This window comes from Diorhabda carinulata, chromosome Y (genome assembly GCF_026250575.1).
Source record: "Diorhabda carinulata isolate Delta chromosome Y, icDioCari1.1, whole genome shotgun sequence".
Lineage (NCBI taxonomy): Eukaryota > Metazoa > Arthropoda > Insecta > Coleoptera > Chrysomelidae > Diorhabda > Diorhabda carinulata.
The window spans coordinates 8,093,911-8,117,779 of record NC_079473.1 but is presented as its reverse complement, the minus strand read 5'-3'; the positions used below and the strand labels follow the sequence as shown (position 1 = coordinate 8,117,779).

Below are 23,869 nucleotides of genomic sequence, written 5' to 3'. Positions count from 1 at the left end.
CAATGTACTTACGATTCGGTTTTACCTTCCTAGGGATTTCTTTTAAAAATTCTCAACTAGCCTAATGGAAATAAGTTTTGCATTGAGATGTTTATTATTATAAATTATTGATAAATGAATTTTGTCGTATCACTTGTTTTTAAATAAGAACTTTCAAGGCACAAGCATTTAACCAATCTAATCACTTTGTACAAATTCAACATTATATGTGCAAATCGAACTAAACGAGTAATGTCCTCAAAAGTTCTGATTGTATGTGACTTGGTTGAGTAATTATAGATTATAATGATAAGTAGCTAAAACGTTGAAATAAGGTGTGAGAATGCTTATCTTTCAATCGTAAATGAAAATGATTTCTTTCTGAATTTGATTGATACAATCATACATAATTTCGAATTGTATAAGTATGAAGAATTGGAAAATGGAGCGGAAGATACCTCCAATAATGATCTTTAACCGGAATGGATACTATTGTGCAATAAATGTTTGATTGAATTGCATAGTGGCAAATTAAGAAGGGTCAAATGAGCAGTGAGAAAACGAATGGCAATACCAATACTAACATTTCCAGATCGGATAATACTTCGAATGGCTAATGAAGATGATTTTTTAACAAACTTTATTGAAAAAATTAAAAATTTTTTATCAACAATTAGAACGAAAATTTTTCCTTGAAATCCGCCGAAGATTCCGTCTCATCACACAACTTCTCACGTTTCTTCCGTTTACCGCCGCCATCCTCACTCGCGTATCTGTGTCGCTTCGTCTTTCTCGTCAATACACAGTTTGACTAACTCCATTATCGAGTACCTTGTGTCGTTTCAGGAATTTTATCAAGATAGATTACGAAAAAAAGTTGATTAAACACACTGTATATAGCCATCAAAATTTACAAACTCAATATAAAAAAATTATAAACCTGTATATGAGTTTACAAATTTCCCACTCTCCACTTTCAATTGATTAAAAGCTCTCCTTCGAAAAGTTCATATGTTCCTCCTCCTTCACATCTTTTCTGTTTAGAACCTCGTTGGAATTGGCGTCGCTACAGTTCATTGGTGGTGACGAATCGAACTTATCTGCAGTAGTCACTATAATATTTTTAACGTTAGCATATTTTTCCTCCTTTGGAGCTTGGAATGATACCGTTGAGTTTTGGTTTTGATAAGTTTGTTTTTTCTTCTCCTTAACCAACTTCAACCAGTTATTGAACTTTGTCACTACCAAATTTTTGTAATACAAATTGGTTTCTTTACTCAAAGACGACGGCATTTAAAAACTTATATAATTTTAATATACAAAAAACACTTATTAACCGTCTTACTTTCATTCAATTGAAATAATATTTCTGACAATTGTTGACTTTTGAAATCAAACACTTTCAAATGTTTATCTCGTTAACCAATCGAAATCATCAATTGATGATATCTTTACGTATCGGAAATGAAAAATAAGAAAAAAACGTATTTTCGCGTTGCACATCACGAAATAAAACCGCTATAGTTACGATGATTTAACTATCTGAAACAAATAAAATTAAAAGATGTAGACATATATGTAATACCAACTGTCCATATAGGAATCTTACCTTTATGAGTAATAAAAGTATTACCATTGTATTAAGAATATTCTTTATACAATGATATTACAGTATATATTATGTAGACATCGTAATATAACCAAAATAATATTTTACAACGGTGCCTAGAATATTTTTTGTGTTGAAAGGGAAAACGGCAACATACCAGTACGTTGTGAAATTGACTTCTAGTGTGATTAGACAGCTTAGGTTATTGCGTATCTGTCATTATATTAAGTTATAAACATAAAAAGGATATTTTTATTCTAATAATACCAAAAACAACAAGTTATGGATCCGAGACTTCAATGCATAAATAAATAATTCGGATTACGAAACTAAAAACGAAAATTCATTAGAACAAAAAACTCTTTTCTGGAAACTGTAAAATAAGTGGAATAACTTTAAAAGCATATAGAATTATGGACTTGCTTATAAACCGCATACCAAGTAGTATTTGTAAATGATAGGGAAATATTTGAAAAATTGTCTAGGGTAAACCAGGCAAACGTGCTCCAGTCGGATATGTGCCCCACTTGCGAAACTCAGTGAAGCATTTTAAATTTGGCGCTTATTTGATCCTAGCTGGTCAGTGTTCCAAGTATGGCCGCGATGTAAACAACACTGTGCTGGTTTTTATTTAGTTTTAGTGAGAAAAAGTGATTAAAAGGTTTGTATGACTACATGAATTTGTTTTATATCTATTTTCACGTTGATTAAAAGTATTTGCTCCATATTATTTCGTGTTTTTAAAGTTTTTATCGAAAACTAACCTCATTTAACTTTTATTTGCCTATAATTACGTTCCGTTTTTCGTAACAAATATCAGAATTATTTAAGTGGGGCACATTACACTGTACATCGTCTAATGCGCCCCGATTTTTTTCGGCTAATGTGCCCCATTTGGAGATAATTCCTGAATTCTTATTTTGATTACTTTTTAATATTATTTTTTTTTAGGAAATGGGAAAGGTTAAAGCTGTTGATCCAAGAAAATGGACTGAAAAAAGTATGCAGAAGGCGGTGGAGGATGTAATAAATAAGAAAATGGGAGTAAATGAAGCGAGTCGTTTATATGAAATACCTTCGCGCACATTGCGAAGACACATCCTCAAGGGTTGGAGGTGTAAGCAGAGAATTGGAAGACCTTCTGAATTGGGATATGAGAACGAACGAAAACTTGTAGCTCACATTAAAAAGCTTGAATCCATCGGATTTCCCTTGGAGCCATCGAGACTGCAGTCTATAGCTTACGACTTTGCTGAAAATCTTCGATTGCCACATCGATTCAATAATGAGAAGAAGTCAGCAGGCTGGGATTGGTTTCAAGGATTTATGAAGCGTCATCCAGACCTGAGTAAACGTAAAGCAGAAGGCCTGTCATTGGCAAGAGCTAGTGGTATGAATAGACAGGATGTCGACAAATATTTTGAAATGTTGTTGAAGGTATTGACTGATAACGATTTGATTAGTAAACCAGAAAGAATCTACAACATGGACGAAAGCGGAATACAAGTTAACAACAAAAAGTAAGTAAAAGGAAGCAATCTGTTAAGGTTTTGACATCAAAAATTCATTTGACAACTCGTAAACTGTTTGAAGACAAAAAAAAATACAGGAGAAAAAACGTAAGAAGACTGTTGTGAGGGATTTATCATCGTCATCAGAAAGTGAAGTAGAGTTGCAGCTTAGTGAATCTAGCGAAGAATGTTCTGATGAAAATGAAAACACATGTGTAGAATGTCACGAGAATTACTACCGTACCAAGAAGAAGAGCGAATGGATTCGATGTTTGCAGTGCTCTGGCTGGTTACATGAAGACTATACAAGTTATAGAGAGAAATGCAATAACTGCGGTACCAAAGAAAAAGGAAAAGGGAAAGGAAAAAGAACCTCTAAATGAGAGGTTTTGCTGGGGCACATAAGACGGATCTATCCTTGTAATGTGCCCCACCCTAAGCAATGCAGTTTGTCAATGATCCATTCATTGGCACTTTTGGCGCGACATGATGTATTAATTGTAAGGTCAGCTAGTAGTTTTTCTCTCACCACGTTGTGTTATATATTTGACCAAAAATCAATAAACCTTTTATTTTCAGGATGTTTTAATCTAGTGACAACCTAAAACCGTAACGGGTTATTAACATTGGAAATATACATCTTTCAATAATTATTATATTTTTGTTACTCTCATTTGCCTCTGTTTTAATCAACATTTCGAATTTGTCACATTTTCCACATGTATCGTTTTTTGGTTTATGAAATGAAAGATTAAATTCTTCGACAAAAATTTTACGATACATAGATTCTTTTTGCGGGCTGACGTTGTTTATGACACACTCTTCCTTGTATAACCTGTACATTTGTGAAATTGATAAATGAGATGGCAAATATTTTTTCTGAGAATTAGACCTTGAATAATGACTTTCATAGTATGGGAATTGGTTTATATGTCTTCTAATAAAATCTTTCTCTTTTTCTGGGATTACGGGCTGTTTTCCATGTTTTCCCCGTTTATCTGAAGCACACATACCTGCTTCACTAGCTCTTATTTTCTCAATACACACTCTAATTCTTTTAATTGTTATATCTAAAGTTATATCTCCTTCGTAGCCTTTGTGTAGCTTTTTCTTTTTCTTCAACAAAATCCGAAATAAATTGTGATTGTCCATCGTAAGATAATTGATAAAAATGTTTAAAAATAATTTCTCTCTCCTCATTACTCATAAGATCAAAGCATTTCTTTCTACAATTACATGGGGGCTTCATGCGTTTAGCTCTTATTAATTTTCCTTTCAAGGTAACATACTCCTTACCTTGCAATTTTCGTTGTTTGCTCACATTTTTTTTCCAGATACTAGGATTTATTTTACGCTTCCTGGATGCTTCCACTTCATCCCTTCGTTTTCTTCCCCTATTCTTTAAAATTTTAGCAGGTGTTTGTTGTTCACCTTCACTACTACTCTCAGAAGAAGGCACATAATCATTTGAACTCTCAGCAAGTAAATCAGCGATATCTGAACTTTCAGAAGGTAACTCTTCATTTGTATATTGAAAACTTCTAGGGAAGTTTGAATTTAATTCATCTAAAAAAAATATGATTTGTGAGTAATTGTTGGGAACATTAATTTACATGCTTTCAGTTTTGTTAAAATCTGAAAAGATAACTGTTGAGAAATTTACCTTGTACAATGATAGTGATATTATCATTATTATTGTGGGTTTCAGCAGGTACCTCTTCAATCATAGGTTGAAAACTATTATTATAATCCAAATCTTTTTCTTCTAAACAAAAGAAAAAAAAAAGATGTTTTCGTGAACAGTTCTTGAGAACATAATGCTTCAAAAAACATAATGTTTAAAACAAGTGACATAGAAAACTCGAAAAATTTACCTTGTTCACATGCAATGATGTTGTTATTGTGATTCGCTTCATTGCTTTCGATCTGACTTCTGCTAGTACTAGCAACAGGATCTAGAAAATTGATAATTTATCATGTTTTGTAGTGTCAATTGTATATTTTTAAGGAATTAAAGGAGTATTCTGTTTGACTTTAAAAGCATTTTTTCTATTTATTATAACATTATAGCATTAATAATATTACTTACCTTTTGAAACACTTGATTTGCGACACAGTTCTAATATTTTGTAAACTCGAGAATGAGACATATTGAACTAAATGCCTTGAAAACCGCGTGTTAAGATAAAAAGTAAATAAATGAGGGAGTGTGTCAGACAAAGTTCATTGTTGGTATGAAGAGGGGATAGACATGTTCAAGCTCGAAAAAGTAACATCTGTATGAAATAGATAGAAATAAATCAGAAACCACTAGCAATGACTTTGGCTGACATTATAATGGAAATACAACTAATTTTAGTTTGTTATTAGACATTGGCCTTTGTAGAATTAAAGCTTTACTAAATTGGAAACTTTTGATAAAATAACACAAAATTTGAAAAAATTGACATTGGCCCTTTTAGAACCAAGCCACAGATCTAAACATAGAGTTTCTATGGAATTATCTCAAATTGTTTTTGATGTATTTATTAAGACAAGAATCCCGAGAAAAAAATCGTAGATGAACTTGGCTCGATAATCCAATTTTTCGATTTTCACAATTTCGGTGAACATATTTTTTCTTTCAATTTATTGTATAACTCTGGTGTTAAGTGTTTGACGTAAAACTTAACACTAACACATTTAATAAGTTATTGTTCGTTGCTATGGTAACGCAATATTTTATTTATGCATGGAACTAGTCTAGGCTACCAATTTATCAATACATCGTCGTATAGTTCAAATCAAATTGTGTAATATGTAACACACAATACCAATTTGTTGGGGTTTATCTAAGAGATACAAAAATTTCAAATTGTTCACAATATCCAGTACAAGATGAGTAATTATTGAACTTACCATGGAATTTGGAAGTTGTTCTAATTCAGTCTGAGTAATGATAGCTAGTATTTCCTTCAAGAAATAATCCATTGATGATTTGCAGTTATTACAAATAACAAATAACAACAAACAGTTGATATCTCATGAATCACCTCTTCCTGTAGTTTTTTGTATCTTTCGACCAAATGGATCAAATTGCATATTTTTTTCAATGCCTTTAGTGAATCACTAATTCGATCATCTGAAATCAAATTGTACGCGGTAATATCTTTGTTTTGTACAAAACACATAAAAACTACAGAACATCGAAACAGTCGTCATACAGTGTAATAGCGAGTGTGATGGTAGTAGTAGTAAATGCAGCACACAAATTGTTCTCACGTATTTTATGAAATAACCATCACTTTTCCCCTTTTGTTTTCTATCATCATCTTCATTAGCCATTCGAAGTATTATCTGATTTGGAATTGTCACTATTGATGTTGTCATTCGTTTTCTTAATGCTTATTCGACACTTTTCAATTTATCACTATACAATCCAATCAACCGTTTACTCCATAATTATATCCATTCAGATTTAAGATCATTATTCGAAATTATGTATGATTGTACCTTCAAGATTCAGAGAGAAATCATGCTCATATACGTTTCAAACGATAAGCATTCTTACTTCTTTTCAGCATAATTCTCCCCATCATGGCTCTTCACATTACTACAAATATTTTGAAATATATGTTTTAAGGCAGTTTTAAAAATAATAAATTGATGCAATTATATATTTGGTTCTTGAGCTAAGTGGTTTTTAAAATATTTATTGTGCCAATCTATTACGAGATTTACAAATATCAAATAAATCATTAAAAATTAGAACAAATTCAGCTGTAGCACCTGCATTATGGTAATATGTATTAATATCTGTTCTCGATAAATAAAGAAGAACATCTGTTGTACATAAAATTTGGGTGCCAATTCAACTTTCATAGCTATTATGGTTGAGCGAGAATGAAAGGAAAAATAACTGCTCAGTAATCATCTCAATAATCCGTTACATTGTTTTCACCTTTGCATTGATAAATTTCGCAAATCATGCATCTTGGAATTTCGTCGAAATGGTCCGAATTTAGTTTCTAGCAATAATTTGCGACCAATATTAATTTTTATTGGTCATGTCCTTCACCGAGATTCTAATAAAGAAAGACCAGGATATTTTTTTATTACCTGAATAGATAGAAAATGCCTTTATATATATATATATATATATATATATATATATATATATATAAATGGATCCAAATGTTTTTGATTTTAGGTTTCTTCTGTTTCAAAATTAGTTTTTTTTTGATAGTTTTTCAAAGAAAGATAGATGTTGACGTTTCGACTTCTCTTTAAGTCTATCAAAATATGATATTGACACTGACAATCTGCTTATTTCTATTGATATAAATTATAATTTTGAAACAGAATAGACCTAAAATCAACAACATTCAGATATATTAATATATCAAAAGGTCTAAGAAACAAGAAATTGAAGAAGAGTAAGATAAGGTGAAGGACCCTCAGAGTTATTGTTTAATGGAAGTACCGTTAATGAATCAAAACAAATAATAACATATGCTGATGATTTAACTTTAATAGAAAATCAAGAAAAGTATAGAATAGCTAACACTATATATCACGGAAGAAGTAATTAGAAGAAATCAATAGCGGTATTCCAGCAGAGCTAATACAGTCACATACATGTCTTTCAAAAGCAATATTTCACTCACTCCTGATACAAATCCGGAATAATGAGAGTATTACAAAAGACTCACTCACTTCAGAAATAGTAAATTGGGACAACAGATATTTTAGAATCGTAAATTGTGGCTTTGAACACTTTAAAAACAGTACGTTATGGCAAAAGATATTTACGTAAAGTAAATGATTGTGAATTGTGGCAACAAGCACTTTACAAATGTGATTATTAGCAACTGGTACTTCAGAAGTGCCAAATTTTGGTAACAGATACTTTGGAATTCTGAAATTTAGCAACGAGCGCTTTAGAAATACGGAATTGATGAAATAAGTGACTAGATATAAGACCAAAGTTTATTAAAAATTCTGGATGATGATTTTTTCAGTAAATTTGTCTTGTTAACAAAACTTGACGTTTAGGCTTTAGTAGGCTTATTTTATAATAAATAACTGAAACGAAATGTTTTAATATGAAAATTATGAAATAAATTCGTGAATTCGTACATCCGACACAATCTAAAACGGGAAACTTTCATCAAAATTAATACCCCATCGAGTAGACGAGTTTAACTAGTGAAATAACTTTTAATTAGCCGCGTGTTTATTTCGACGGTAAATGAAAGTTCGCCGCGTGTACAATATAGGTATACACTGTGTTATGCATAATTAGCTAATTAAGAAGAACACAACCCCATAAACTTCGTACTTACTTTCTGCAATATAAATAAGCGGCTGATTACGATGTCAGAAAATCCACTTAAAATTAAACCATAAGATTGAATTATAGCAGCTGCGAAACACCCTTATTAACGAAATTTTTTTATTTCTGAACTACAACTAGATAAAATTTTTGTGTTTCATAATGTTTGTTCTCACAAAAACGTTTTTGAATTGATCATCATCAAACATCAAATTGATGAGTCGTACTTAAATTTAAAACCCGATGAGTAATAATATATACGAGGTGAATTCGTTTTATAATAGATACCTAAAAATCATCGGAATTTATGAATTTTTTGTCATTATTCAGTACACTATTAATTAATATTACAATTGTTTCTAGTACATCTATTGCCGAAGAAATTGACAAATACAAAAATCGTTTCACAGCAACTCTGTTTAAGTCTTCAGTTCTAATTTGGGTGTTTAATCTCCATACGTTTTTTTTTCATTTACCAAGTCTTATTCAGTAAGTACCTTTAGGAGTTTTGTTATTTTTTGATTTGCCATCGACTCAAATCGGATCCCTTTCAAAGCAGATAGTTTTTCTAAGCTTTCAAGGAAATCTGAGAAGACCCGCTGACGCCAGCGCTTTTGATCAGGAGTCAGATTTTTGTTTCTTTATTTATAACACCATAAGGATGTTCATCCGACGATCTGCACGTACATTTTGATTGATTGTTTCCGGAGTTGAAACAGTCACAGGACGATCTGGGTGCCGGTCATCTACAGCAACAAAAGAATGTTTACAATTTGTACATCGTTTTATATAATGTTTTAATATCTTTCCTTCAATTTGACAATTACAGTTATTTGGTTCGTCCATTTTTATCATTAACTTCGTAATTTTGTATCAGTTAAACGTTAAAATGTATTCAGACGTTTTTCAAGAAAGAAACCAACTACTTTCCTGGCTAATAACTCGTCGTATATTGCATTATATCTCCTTTGAATATCGTGATGTGAATTCGACTAGCGCCGTCTATTAATCAGTAGAAGAAAATAGAAAAACTATATTTTATATGTATAACAATTTTCGACCTGTTCTACGCACTTCCGATACACCGCCATATTGCCATGCAATCATAATATTGTTGTTTTGAAAATAATAACCTAGACAGTTATATTATTTTAAATAATTAAGCTCAAACTCAAATTTTATATTTTCTTAAATCAAACATTGATTGACGTGAAAAAAAAACAAACAAACAATAAATGAATGTAATTGTGTCATCATAGCATCCAACATCTAAATCCGCGCAGTCTTGTGATGGCTGCATTTCCAATAAGGTGGCGTTTTGGAAGGTTTTTTCATTGGTCGTGCGCGAGAACACAGCTTGTCTCTATACACCATGATTTTTATGATAAACCATTTTAATTTGAAAGCAATATGGTGCGTGTTGTTGTAGAATTTAGTTAATTTCGCATTTACACAGGAAAACAAAAATAATCAATCTTCATATTGAAAACATAAATTTGATAACGTTCATTGCTTTAATAGCTAACTGATGGGGTTTATATTTGTCATCATATTAGGGTATAAAAAGTAGAACGAAATTGTGGTAAAAATTTTATTTAAAAAAATCACGGAAAAGTATTCATAAATTCGTTGCAAAATGACAAAACGTAAACACGAAAAAGACATCCTACCGGATTTTCGTTATATAAATACTTTCAACGCGGATTAAAATAATAAATATGACAGAATATGAAGGCTGTAAAGCTTTTAGGAGGAAAATCCGTTGATAGTTTTCCTAATTGAACAGATTTTTATGAAACACGAGAGATATTATTTGGTCCAAGTCTTTTTTCTTACATTCAGATTCAATATATAAGGATCGTTCATTTTTGTGGTGTGTTTTGACACGATCTGTAGTATGGCCGCTCATTACAGAGAGTAATCACGTGCATAGTGCACGAGAGACAAATTGTAAGCCTGAATCACACCATACACAACACTAAAAGGCATTTAGTGGCAAATTTGAATTGAATTTTAAATGCTTTTTTCAAACTAACCTTTCTATTTGAATTTTAAATACTTTATTTTAATATCATATTATATGAATAATACTTTTGTTTATCAATTGCATAGCATTCATACATTAAAATCTTCGTTCACTTAGTTAACTACTTGTTGAATTTCTCTGAGCAAAATTGAATCCTATTTTACAAATTATTTTTTTTTAACATTTTAACATTATGCTTAGATTTTATGTTTAAGGAAACTTAACATTTAGTTGAAAGATATTTTAGAAAAGGAAAAGTAAGTCGTACCTCTGTTTTATGACCCCGGACACATGGGTCACACAAAGGACTCTTTTTACTTTTCGGAGTAATGCATATATTTTAGTAAAACATCTGTAATTTTACGATTCTTAGAAGAGGCTTAGACCTCATTGTAAATATTTTATTATTAGTTTTTCAGTTAGTATAAACCGACTCTTTCAAGCGTGAGGTTGCTTCTCGAAAACGTAGTCTTTTAAATAAAGACTTAATATATGAATGTTAACCACTGTGTATTTCATTTATAAATATAAAACCTAATAATCACGATTACCTACCCATACCTTTCAACAGGTTATGGGCCCAGATAACGTGAATAATTAAATCGTGAAAATAGTGAACTTAAATAATAATTTGTGATCGAAATCAAACTTGTAAAAGTACTTGTTAGACATTCCACAATTAAGTGATAATTGTAGTGTGTGTATAAAAAATATTTTAAATAGAAGATATATTAAGTGAATTATTTTATTATGAGTGAATTGAGATAATTCGACACAATGACAAATTCGAACTTAAATTCGCAAAGAGGAATAACTCCTTTTAATGGACAGAATTATAGTATTTGGGAGAAGAGAGCACCATATACTCAGCATTATTGACGAAGAAATTCCTGTGTTTCCAAATGATAAATGGAATAAAAAGAATGGCGTTGCCCATAGTATTGTCGGTTCGCTTTTGGCGGACTCGCTGCTTCATTTTACGGATGTGACATATGCTAAGAATATTTTTGAAAAATTAGATTCTGTATATGATCGAAAAAGTCTTCCAACACAAATGATGATGAATCAAAGACTTTCAGAATTAAAATTAGCGCCTGATATGCCACTAAGAGAACACTTTTCAATTTTTGATACGTACGTAAATGATCTGCTAGCGTCTGGATCAATAATAGATGAAGCAGGTAAAGTACTTAGTTTATTAAAAACACTTCCATCATCGTATGAAGCAGTGTCTATTGCAATCGAAACATTACGTGAAGATCAACTAGATTTAGACTTTGTAAAATCCGTTTATTGAATCATGAAATTAAAGTGAAAGGACAAAATCGTGATACTAGTACAAAAATATTAGTTGCCGAAAATAGTGATAAATCGAGTGAAAAGAAGTTTCCCTTCCGGAGATCAAATTATAATGAAAAATCAAAATTTGAGAATGGTCACAAACCATCCAAGAATTTTAAAAACTCTTTTAAAAGTAAAAATAAAACAAAATGCTATCAGTGTGGCCGCATAGGACATATAAGAAGAGATTGCATTTACTTTAAGAAAAACCAAGAGTACAACGAACGAAAAACAACTAAGGCTGCTCAAATTGCTCAATCAGTGAAACCGAATTCGCAAGCTATCACTTTTATGGCTGGTGGAAATAAATTAATTGAAACAAATCAAAATAAAATTGTTTTCTTGCTAGATTCCGGAGCATCCGATCATATTATAAACAGAGAAGACATCGCCAGAACATTTGAGCCACTTGAAACACCAATTAAAATTTTGGTTGCCAAGAGCGAGCAGTACATTTCAGCAACCAAACGAGGTTCAATTAATGTGACAACCAACAAAGACGTAAAGGTGACAATTGGAGAAGTTCTTTACAGTCCAGAAGTCCCATACAATCTACTGTCGGTTTCCAAGCTCCAAAAGTCAGGCATTGTCATCTTGTTCTATCAGCATGGAGTAAAGATAAGTAAAAATGGTACACTTATCATGCAAGGTAAGCCACTAAATAGTTTGACGCAAATAAACTTTACTATTGAAAATTACGAAATAAATTCTGTCGTCAAAATACTCGACAATAAGAAAATAAATTATGACATTTGGCATAAGAGATTAGGTCATATAAGTAAGGATAAATTTGTAAAATTAAAGATACATAATATGATAGACGATTTCGAAGAAATAAAAGAAATTAATCCGATTGATAAGATATGTGAAGCTTGTATTAATGGCAAGCAAACTCGATTACCTTTCAATTAAGTTAAAAATCGAGATCATGTAAGAAAACCATTGTTTATTGTACATTCTGATGTATGTGGTCCAATCACTCCGACGGCACTAAATGATAAAAAAAATTATTTTGTCTTATTTCTTGATCATTATACTCATTATTGTGTAGTATATTTGCTTAAACATAAATCAGAGGTGTTTTCAGTATTTAAAGATTTTGTCGCGAAAAGTAAATCACATTTCAATCTCAAATTAAATTACTTATACATAGATAACGGTAGAGAATATTTATCAAATGATATGAAAGATTACTGTAAAAATAAAGGCATAACTTATCATTTAACAGTTCCGCGAACTCCTCAATTAAATGGCGCTGCTGAACGTATGGTTAGAACAATTACAGAAAAAGCTCGGTCAATGATAGCTGGATCTTGTTTAGATAAAGTTTTCTGTGGTGATGCAGTTTTAACAGCAACTTACTTGATAAATATTATTCCGAGTAGAGCTTTAAAAATAATGAAGACACCTTATGAGTTGTGGCATAGCAAAAAGCCTTTGTTTAAATATTTAAAACTATTTGGTTCTACTGTATATGTACATGATAAACTCAATAAAACTAAATTCGATAATAAATCTTGGAAAGGTGTACTGGTTGGTTATGAACCAAATGGTTACAGAGTATGGGATGTAGAATCTCATAAACATGCCGTTGTAAGGGATGTTATTGTGGACGAGACAAATTATATGGTGTCTCGGCCAGGTATAAAATCTGACAGAACAAATAAGGGTTCCGCAGATGAAACTGATTCATTTGAAGTTTCAGTGATGGAAAATAAATCTGGTAATGATGAACCAGATAGTTTCAAAAAATCTGATATTGAGAAATCAGATAGTGTATATAAATCTGATGATGATAAATCAGATAATGTATCTGATATTGAGAAATCAGATAGTGTATGTAAAACTGGTAATGATAAACCAGGTAATGAATCTGATAATGAGAAATCAGATGTACTCTGTGATCCCAGAAATAAATTTCCAAGATTAGAAATAGAAAGTAGTGATTTTGACGCCAGTCGTCGGAGGAGTGAAAGGATCAGAGGTCTTCCTAAAATATCATATGATGAATCTGGTAGTCCAGAAGAATGTATGTTATCAGCTCAAATAATAATAAGTGCTGTACCGAAGTCATTTGATGAAATTAAAAATAGGCCGGATAGAGTTCAATGGGAACAAGCTATTGAAAGTGAACTTAATTCACTTGATACAAATAATACTTGGACATTAGTACCAAGACCTACTGATAAAAATATTGTAGACTGTAAATGGGTATTTACAATTAAGAATAATGAATTTGGTAGTCCTTGTAAATATAAAGCTCGTTTAGTAGCAAGAGGTTTTAGTCAGGAATTTATGGTAGACTATGACGAAACTTTTGCGCCAGTTGCTAGAATATCTAGTTTTAGATTCATTGTCGCTTTTGCCAATCAGAATAATCTGTTACTACACTATATGGATGTAAAAACAGCATTTTTGAATGGCAAATTAAAAGAAGAAATTTTTATGAGAGTACCTGAGGGCGTTCAATGTAAAAAGGGTCAGGTCTGTAAATTAAACAAAGCACTTTATGGTTTGAAGCAGGCAGCCCGGTGTTGGTTTGAGGTATTTGACAAAACTTTAAAATCAATGAATTTTCAAAATTCTCCAGTAGATCGGTGCATTTATATCTTAGATTTGGGGGATATTTCCAGAAATATTTATGTCGTACTATATGTTGATGATCTTGTTATTGCCACTCTGAATAAAGATACGATGAATAGTTTAAAAGAATATTTAATGCATAAATTTCAAATGGTAGATCTTAAAGAAATAAGATTATTTCTAGGTATAAGAGTTTCCAGAACAGAGTCAGTCATAACATTAGATCAAAGTACGTATGTAAAATTAGTTCTAGAAAAATTTAAGATGCAAGACTGTGATCCAGAAAATAGTCCTCTTGAAAACAAAATAGATTATGAAGCTTTAAATTTAGATAAAAATTGTAATAAGCCATGTCGAAGTATTATTGGTTGTTTGATGTATTTAATGATTTGTACTCGCCCAGATCTGATTTTTTCAGTCTATATTGTTAGTAGATATATGAACAAAAATAATATTAAATTATGGCAATATTTAAAAAGAATCTTAAGATATTTAAAGGGCACAATCGATTTAAAATTAGTATATACTAGAAGTCATTATAAAAATATAATAAGTGGATATGCTGATGCTGATTGGGCGGGTGATAATAATGATAGAAAAAGTACGACGGGTTATCTTTTTAAATTATACGAAAATTGTACTATCTGTTGGGCTACGAAGCGGCAGACTTCCGTGGCAGGCTCTACTCCAGAAGTTGAATATATGGCTTTGTATGAGGCTGCACGAGAAGCTCTGTGGTTGCGATCACTAGCAGATAATATAAAAATAATTATATCAGGTCCTATAATAATATATGAAGATAACAATGGATGCATAAGAATTGCGTCACAAAAGATCGAAACATCGATATAAAATATCACTATTATCGTGATAAAGTAGAAAAGGGACTAATCAAATTAATTTATATGCCTACAGATCAGAAGATAGCCGATGTATTGACTAAATCACTGACAGGGGCAAAATTTATGGAGTTCAGAACAAAAATTGACTTGAAATATTTTTTTTAAGAATTTTTTTTGTAACACTATTGTAAATTGGTCTGGTAAGGTTTTCTCAAAAGATGTTGGGTTTTCCCTTAAACCCTTAAGCAACAAATGTTGGACCAGGTAGAGTCATATAAGTTGATGGACTACGTTGAGAGAAGGGTCATTACGGTTTTTAATCAAGTAAAGATAATATTGTAAGAAATGTATGGAGTACTTAATACTTAGGATTTTAGTTGTAAAATATTATTATGTAGACTGTATTTTTACAAGTTTGTTTTTATGTAAGGGATTCATTTTTGAGGGGGCGTGTTGAATTTCTCTGAGCAAAATTGAATCCTATTTTACAAATTATTTTTTTTTAACATTTTAACATTATGCTTAGATTTTATGTTTAAGGAAACTTAACATTTAGTTGAAAGATATTTTAGACCCCGGACACATGGGTCACACAAAGGACTCTTTTTACTTTTCGGAGTAATGCATATATTTTAGTAAAACATCTGTAATTTTACGATTCTTAGAAGAGGCCTAGACCTCATTGTAAATATTTTATTATTAGTTTTTCAGTTAGTATAAACCGAATTTTTCAAGCGTGAGGACGCTTCTCGAAAACGTAGTCTTTTAAATAAAGACTTAATATATGAATGTTAACCACTGTGTATTTCATTTATAAATATAAAACCTAATAATCACGATTACCTATCCATAACTTTCAACACTACTAAATGTTATACCTACATATTTCACTCGTTGCCTTGATTTTTTTAAAAGTATCTATAAATATATATAATTATTATTTTAACCGTAATTTTATTTTCCCTAACCTTAAATAGCTAGACAGTTTTTCAAATTTATGGTATATTAAATAAAAATGTAAGGGTACCTAATACTGTAAAGTAATATCTAAGAAAGAAATGTCGTGCTGTATGTTTTATTCAAATACGTATCAAAGGTTATAAAGTAAATTCGTACAAAACGATATAAATAATAATAATAATCTTTATAAACAACACAAGGTCCTTTCCTGAATAAATTCTTTGTTTTCAAAAAAGGTGGTTGAGAGGGATATAAGGGCGGATGAATTTTTATTTTAATCTAAATCGGAATCTGATTCTGACAAGGACGAATCAGCTCTTAAATTTATTATTAGAGGCTCCACTTGTTTTTCCATTAAATTATCAATGTCCCACATTTTATTTCGAAAAAAGCGGACATATTGGATTGCTTTACTCCAATTGGTTTGGGTAACATTATTTAAAGCTTTAGTAAATAAAGTTTGGACATCACTAATTTTAAATATTGTGTTTTTCCTTGCCACCTCACCCTTGAATTGTGCCCATATGAGTTCAATTGGGTTGAATTCACAATGGTAAGGTGGAAAACGTAAAACAATTGCATTTTTCTCTTTGGCCATCTCATCAACGACATATCTTTGGACTAATGGCCGATTCTCTTTAAACAATGCCAATAGTTCTGCCCGCACCATATTGTTTTCAAAATTAATATTTCGTTCCCTTAACCACAGTTGTATGTCCGCTTTTCTTGTGGAACTTGTGGGACACTGGTCTAATTTTCTGGAATGGTAGGATACATTGTCCATTACAATGACTGATCCGTCCTCAAGTTTATTTAAAATTCCCTTAAACCAACCCTCGAACCTATCTGAGTTCATTTCCTCACGATAGTCACCCGTTTTCTTGGATTGAAACATATCTAGACCATTCTCTACAAAACCATTTTCGGAGCCAATATGTAAGATTATTAATCTTTGTCCTTTGCCCGTCGGGTTTTTTAAGCCCGTTGAAAGGCCACGGATAAATGCATCTCGTGCACTTAAGACTGTAGTATCAGTCCATACTTTGTTCACTGTGTGACCGGCATTCACCCAAGTCCCGTCAAGATAATATATTTTTCTTCCTTCCTCCTCGAATTTTTTAATATCCCTTAGAAATCTTCTTCTCCAATTAATTATTTCGTTTTTTTTTTCTTTCAAAACACAGATCCTAGAACGGCCCTTGAAACTGCAATGAACAAAATATTCGAGTAAAGTTTTCTTTAAGGTCGGCAAGTCTTCATGCCGTTCAATAGCCATCATTATTTTTTGGACAGTTCACAATTCGTTGATTAAGAAAACAGAATGTACGATTCTTCTAATCGTCTAGAATATTCTTTAGGTTCCGTCAAAATGTTTTCCTTGTGTTCTTTAAGGACTCTATATACTGATGCATTACTTGAACCTAAAATAATAACGTAATATTAAGCCATGTGCTTATTTATATATTTAAAATAATACGGTAACTCAAATTACTCCTTTATTACTGAATTAATTTACATGCGGTAGACTAATTGCATTGATTACTTACCCGTTGCCATAGCTACAAATTCAACGTGTTGAGATTTAGTCTTGCTTGGGTTTTGTAGCAGATTTGCCTTGAAGAGATTTGTAATCATTATTTTCTCCTCTAATGACAGATGCCTTTGCACCCTTTTTTTAGGAGATGATAGTGGTGGCATTGCCATCAAATCATCCATTTGTAAAACAGATAATAAACACTTAAAGGCAACTAATCGAAGACGTAACAGCAAAAAGGCACAAACATGAGTGAGTCATGAACTCAACAAGAATTTGTAAAAGGCATATACAATTATAGTAAAGCGATGTGCATTCGAATGTGACATGCTTCCTCAAGTCACGCCCACAGCCAGGCGGAAGATTTGAAACTACCAAAATGTTTTGCAAAATAAGAACTAATTCTCGCAGCTGTTACATGAACGACCTTGATAAATAGACAGTTTAAATTTAGTTCCATGAATATCGATCACAGCCACTTTTAACAATAAAATTTATTTTAAAATAGAGGATAGTCAATGTATAACATAACTGTAATACAACATATAAAAGAATAATAAAAGCTAAAGTACATGTTTAACATGCGCTATTATACAGTCACATAATTCTTACTGTAAAAGCGCATGTTAGAAATGTAGTTTAATTTTTAATTTTTATCAAAGTAAATAAATAACATAATAAAACAAGAGCTTCAAATAATTATTAATATAAGATTTTTAGAATATAATAATAGTAAATTAATGTAACGTGCAGCTGTGTGAACTTGACTTTCTCAGACAATGCTTCAGCCAATACGAATCGTTATATATATATATATATATATATATATATATATATATATATATAAAGGTACCACTAGCATCCCATGAGCCGATCACGCGTTTTTATTACTCTCACTACCGACCGGCCAGATTATAGTGGGAAACAAAACTTTAAACTAGTAAATTATGAAAAAAAAATCGATTTTCATCATAACTCCTCATGAAGATTTGACAAAACTCCAAACGTCTCTCCGAATCAACTCTTAAGAGCTCGCGAAGAAGTTGAAGCTCGATGGAGGAGTTTGTCCGAGTTGTCCAAGGATAAAAAACCTTCTGAAGAAATCCCAGAAATATGTAACCAGTGAAGCTTGTTACCTTATATTCGAACCGCCCTCGTATTAAAAGATAATAATTCATCAGCACATAAATCTTGGTTGATAATTTTTGAAACCCTCTCTAGGGGAATCAAAACCATGTCGTTGGTGAGAGGGCTCAGTAACCTTATATCCAGGGAACGATGCCGGCGGTAGCGTAGCTATCGGTAGGGCCACCCATGCCGGTAAGGTCTCGAAGTGATGAAGGTGAAACTAAGAAGATTCCCACGCAGCGTCTGACCCAGAGTGGGCGGCTGCAAACAACGTCTGTTCTCCAGGTTAGGAGCGGTTGAAGCAAAACTAGGAAGGCAACGGGAAACCACCTAGTGTATATTTCCCAAGAGAACCACATGGATACATTCGAGCAAAATTTTCCTGGGTCTTAAATAGTCCCCCGATCGGATCTCCGGGGGGGACTGACTTGAATGTCTTAGAAGAAAGACTAAACTTACGTACAACTTTAAAAATTGGAACTTGGAATACCCAAAGCCTTTTCGAAGCTGGGAAATTGGCAAAACTCGACTCAGGATAGATATTCTAGGAGTTGCAGAAACTTAGTGGCCCGACTCTGGAATATGTCCCGTCGAAAATGGTGTCTTCTATTATTCAGAAAACCAGGACAGAAATCACAGAAAAGGGGTAGGAATAATATATATATATATATATATATATATATATATATATATATATATATATATATAGGATAGAATATAGGATAATATCCAAAAACCTGATAAAATATGTCTTAGAGTTCACGGTCGAAGAGGATGACCCGTCAAAATCATGGGTAGAAATAGCAAGTGTTTTAAGAAATACCTCACAAAGTGTTCTAGGATTCAAATCTAGAAATAAAAAACAAAAATGGATGACCGATGAAATTTTGCTCTTAATGGATGAGCGTAGAAAACTAAAAAAGGACATAAATGAGTACAGAGACTTACAGAGATTCATAAGATCAAAAATTAGAGTTGCAAAAAATGAATGGCTTTAAAACGAGTGCAACGAAATAGAACAGCTGCAACGAAGACACGATGATTTCAACATCCATAAAAGATTAAAGGAAGCCGCTGGTATATTTAAAAAACGAAGTCTGGGTATAATAACCAACCAGGACAACCAGATAGTTATAGAAGATCATGAGAAATACAGGATATTGGAAGACTATGTAGAAAAACTGTTTGACGACAATAGACCAGACCAGACCAGAGAACTCGATGCAGAAGAATGTCTAACTGGATCTTCTATCATATCATAGGCTAATTAGCCTTATGAGCCACTCCCTAAAAATATTCCTAAGAATAACACATCAGAGATTATATAGAAAATGTGATAATAATGTAAGCGACTCGCAATTTGGATTTAGACAGGGGTTAGGTACAAGAGAGGCCTTAGTCGCAACACAGGTCCTTGTACAGAACTGCTATGACCAAAGAAAAAATGTTTGTCTATGCTTCATAGACTACGAAAAAGCTTTCGATAAAGTTCAACATCACAAACTTATGCAGCTTCTTAAAAAATTGGATTTGGACGAAAAAGACATTCGTTGTATCGAAAATCTGTCCTGGCACCAAAAAGCGCAAGTTAAAGTAAATCATGGTCTAACTGAGCAAGTTCGGATTCGCAGAGGAGTACGTCAAGGTTGTATATTGTCGCCGCTCCTGTTTAATATATACTCTAAAGCCATCTTTCGAGAGTCACTTGAAGCTAGAGACATTGGAACCAAAGTCAATGGAGTCGGGGTCAACAATATACGTTACGCCGATGACACAGTACTGATTACAGATAATATAGATGACCTACAACAACTAATTAATATAGTAGGCGGACATAGCCAAAACATGGGATTAAACATCAACATCAAAAAAACTGATGATGATTATCACTAGGGAAGCGAATACGTTTAGAATATCTAGAGTAACATATATTTAATGGAAAACCTATAGAACGGGTAGAAAAATTTAAATATCTAGGAACATGGCTATATGAAGAATGGTGGTCGGACGGTAAAATAAAATGCCAAATTGAACAAGCTCGAAGTACATCCATAAAATTTAAAAATGTATTTACATGTACCGACTTTGATCTTGATCTTAGACTGAGACCTGTGCGGTGCTACGTTTGGTCAGTGCTTCTTTACGGGATGGAGGGTTGGAGACTTAGGTGAAAAACATCAACAAATTAGAGGCATTCGAAATGTGGGTATATCGTAGAATCCTGAAGATACCATGGATTGCCAAAGTGAGAAATGAGGATATTCTCAGGCGTATCAATAAAGACCGTGAACTCTTTAACATCGTGAAGAAACGAAAGATTGCATCTCTTGACCAAATAATGCGAGGCCATAAATATCAATTCCTTCAGCTAATAGTCGAGGGCAAGATTGAAGGTAAGAGAGGATTGGGACGGAAGAGGATGTCATGGCTGCGGAACCTGAGGCAGTGGACGAGTATATAAGATATTCAGACATTGATCCATACCGCTAGAGATAGAGAAGCGAACATCCATTAATGGGTAAGTATTAAAAGAAGAAGAATTTTTTAAACAAAAAAAAAATAATAGTTCGATGAAAAACCGTTTATCTCGATTTCTGGCAGTCTTAAAGAAGTCTAATAAAAAAAAGTTAAATGACAAAGTTGTAAAAAATTAAAAGATCTATAACTATCATTTCAAATATTTTTTCCGTATACTCAAAATTTGTGTTTGCTTTTTTACGTAAAAAACCCACATTCTAATATCTAGGGGAAATGTGCCTATGATGGACCCCCGCCAATGATGGACCACTAGCTATATTTTCAAATTTACCGCGCATATTACACTACCACCATATTGGTTGGGTTGATTGATGCTTATAGTCAGTTGTTTACAAGCGCTCTTGCGAATCTAAACCGTTTTTGTGAAAATAAATAAATAAATTGAAATTAGTATGTATTGATATAACAAAGTAGTATGGCATGATGTTAGATAACTTTTGTTTTAGAATCTGATTTTGTTACTACAGCTTGATAGAACTGTTGCATGTTGATTGGCGAGTAAAAATTGAGGTTATGGCGGAGAGCAAAAAAAGATTTTTATCTGATTTTTGCAATATGGCCTATGATGGACTACTTAACGGATCCCAATGATGGACCAGGGGTCCATCATTGGAACTGAAATAAACAAAATAAATATATTGTTTTAGTAGTTTTTCTTTTCCATTTATAGAGATGGCATCCAAAAAAAGACAACAGTGGGACGAGCATGATATGCGACAGGCTATTGAGAACGTACAAGATCACAGTATGGGCTTTAAGTTGGCTGCAAAGACCTTCAATGTTCCCAAAACAACTTTTGGGAACATTGGCGTTTGGCTAAACAGGACAGTTCCAAGGGTAATTTGGGAGGACGAACCGCAATTTTCTCTAAAGCCATCGAAGAGGAGATTGCAGGATATATTATTGATATGGAAACACGTTTTTTTGGTTTAACCTCTAAAGATTTGCGGCGGATGGTATTCGAAGTAGCCGAAAAAAATAAAATAGAGCATCGTTTCAATCGTGAAACAAAAATGGCAGGTTGGAAATGGGTGAGGGGATTCCTGAAGCGCAATCCACGAATTTCTTTGCGTAGTCCAGAAAGTACATCATTAGCTAGAGCCCAGGCTTTTAACAAGCCTAATATTCAAGCCTATTTCAATGCACTATCTAACACTCTGGAGCAGTACAACTTTCCTCTCGAAAATATATTTAATATGGATGAGTCAGGTTTGACTACGGTCCAAAAGAAATGTCAAAAAATTTACGCTTCAAAAGGTCGGAAGCAAGTTGGTGCACTCAGCAGTGCAGAGTGTGGGCAGCACGTGACCGTAGTATGCGCAATGAATGTCATGGGCACTTACATCCCTCCTGCTCTTATTTACCCTCGTCAAAGGATGAACGATGAGCTTATGAACGGTGCTCCCGTTGGTAGCATAGCTTTCGTAGAAGAAAAAGGTTGGATGACCAGTGAAATTTTTTGTAGATGGCTAAAGCATTTCGTGAAGTATACGAAAGCATCTAATAACAATAAGGTTCTTTTGCTCCTAGATGGGCACAGTAGCCATAAGAGCCTCGAATCTCTTCAGTTTGCAAAAGAAAATGGGGTAATTGTGTTCTGCTTCCCGGCAGATTGTTCACATCACGTTCAACCATTGGACGTAGGATTCTTCCGTCCTCTTCATACGTATTTTGATCAAGAATTTCAATTATGGCTTCGTCAAAACCGGGGGAAGGCAGTGACTCAATTCAAAATAGCAGGTCTTCTCAATCAAGCTTATTTGAAGAGTGCTGTACCATCAAATGCAATAAATTCGTTCAAAAAGACTGGCATTCATCCTTTCAATCCTCATGTCTTCGAGGACTGGCAGTTTGCACCAGCTTTAGCAACGGATAAGCAGATTCTCGAGGCTCAAGGAGATATCATCGAGAACCAAATGGAATTAGAAATTCAAACCCCATCCACATCTGGTCTTAACATGTCTTCATCGTCAGTTCTCGACATTTCTGTGAAAGAAATTTGTCCTCCCCCTCAAACTGTAGCAATTGGTACTGATAAAAAAAATGCAGAAGAAGGGGAAAAACTGGTCATTTGAATACAACACCAGAAATTCATGAACTCAAAGAGAAGGTTATAGAAAAGGAAACAAAGATAAGTAAACAACAAGCCAGGATAGTAAAACGGAAACTTGTCATTGAAAATGACAGTTCTGATGAAGATGAATCCGCCTTTGAGAACTTTTTGGAAAAGGGACAAGATGACTCAGATGATGATGCTAGCTGCCTTTACTGCAATGAGTTATTCTCGCACTCACGTGCAAAAGAAAAGTGGATTCGTTATCAAAAATGTAACTCGTGGTGCCATAATGAGTGCGCTGGTGTTTCCTTCCATTGCAAGTCTTTTATTTGTGAGCTCTGTACCTAACGTGATGTTAGTTTGTTCTATATTTTTTCTAATAAAACTTTAAAGACATTTTTTTTTCATTTATTTTAAAGGGGTCCGACATGGGCAGATGTGTGCCAAT

General features: G+C 32.8%; 1 protein-coding gene and 1 long non-coding RNA gene across 2 annotated transcripts; both read left to right on the top strand.

The window, feature by feature from the left end:
- The first annotated feature begins 2,124 nt into the window (after positions 1-2,124).
- On the top strand, positions 2,125-2,575 carry LOC130902997 (uncharacterized). The gene is made up of 2 exons (XR_009060491.1): positions 2,125-2,249; positions 2,540-2,575. It is a non-coding gene; the product is annotated as an uncharacterized LOC130902997 (long non-coding RNA).
- A 19,803-nt stretch (positions 2,576-22,378) lies between these two features.
- On the top strand, positions 22,379-23,440 carry LOC130902894 (uncharacterized). The gene has a single exon (XM_057815173.1). It carries the CDS (start codon positions 22,379-22,381, stop codon positions 23,438-23,440), a length of 1,062 nt encoding a protein of 353 aa, XP_057671156.1.
- Positions 23,441-23,869: the final 429 nt, after the last annotated feature.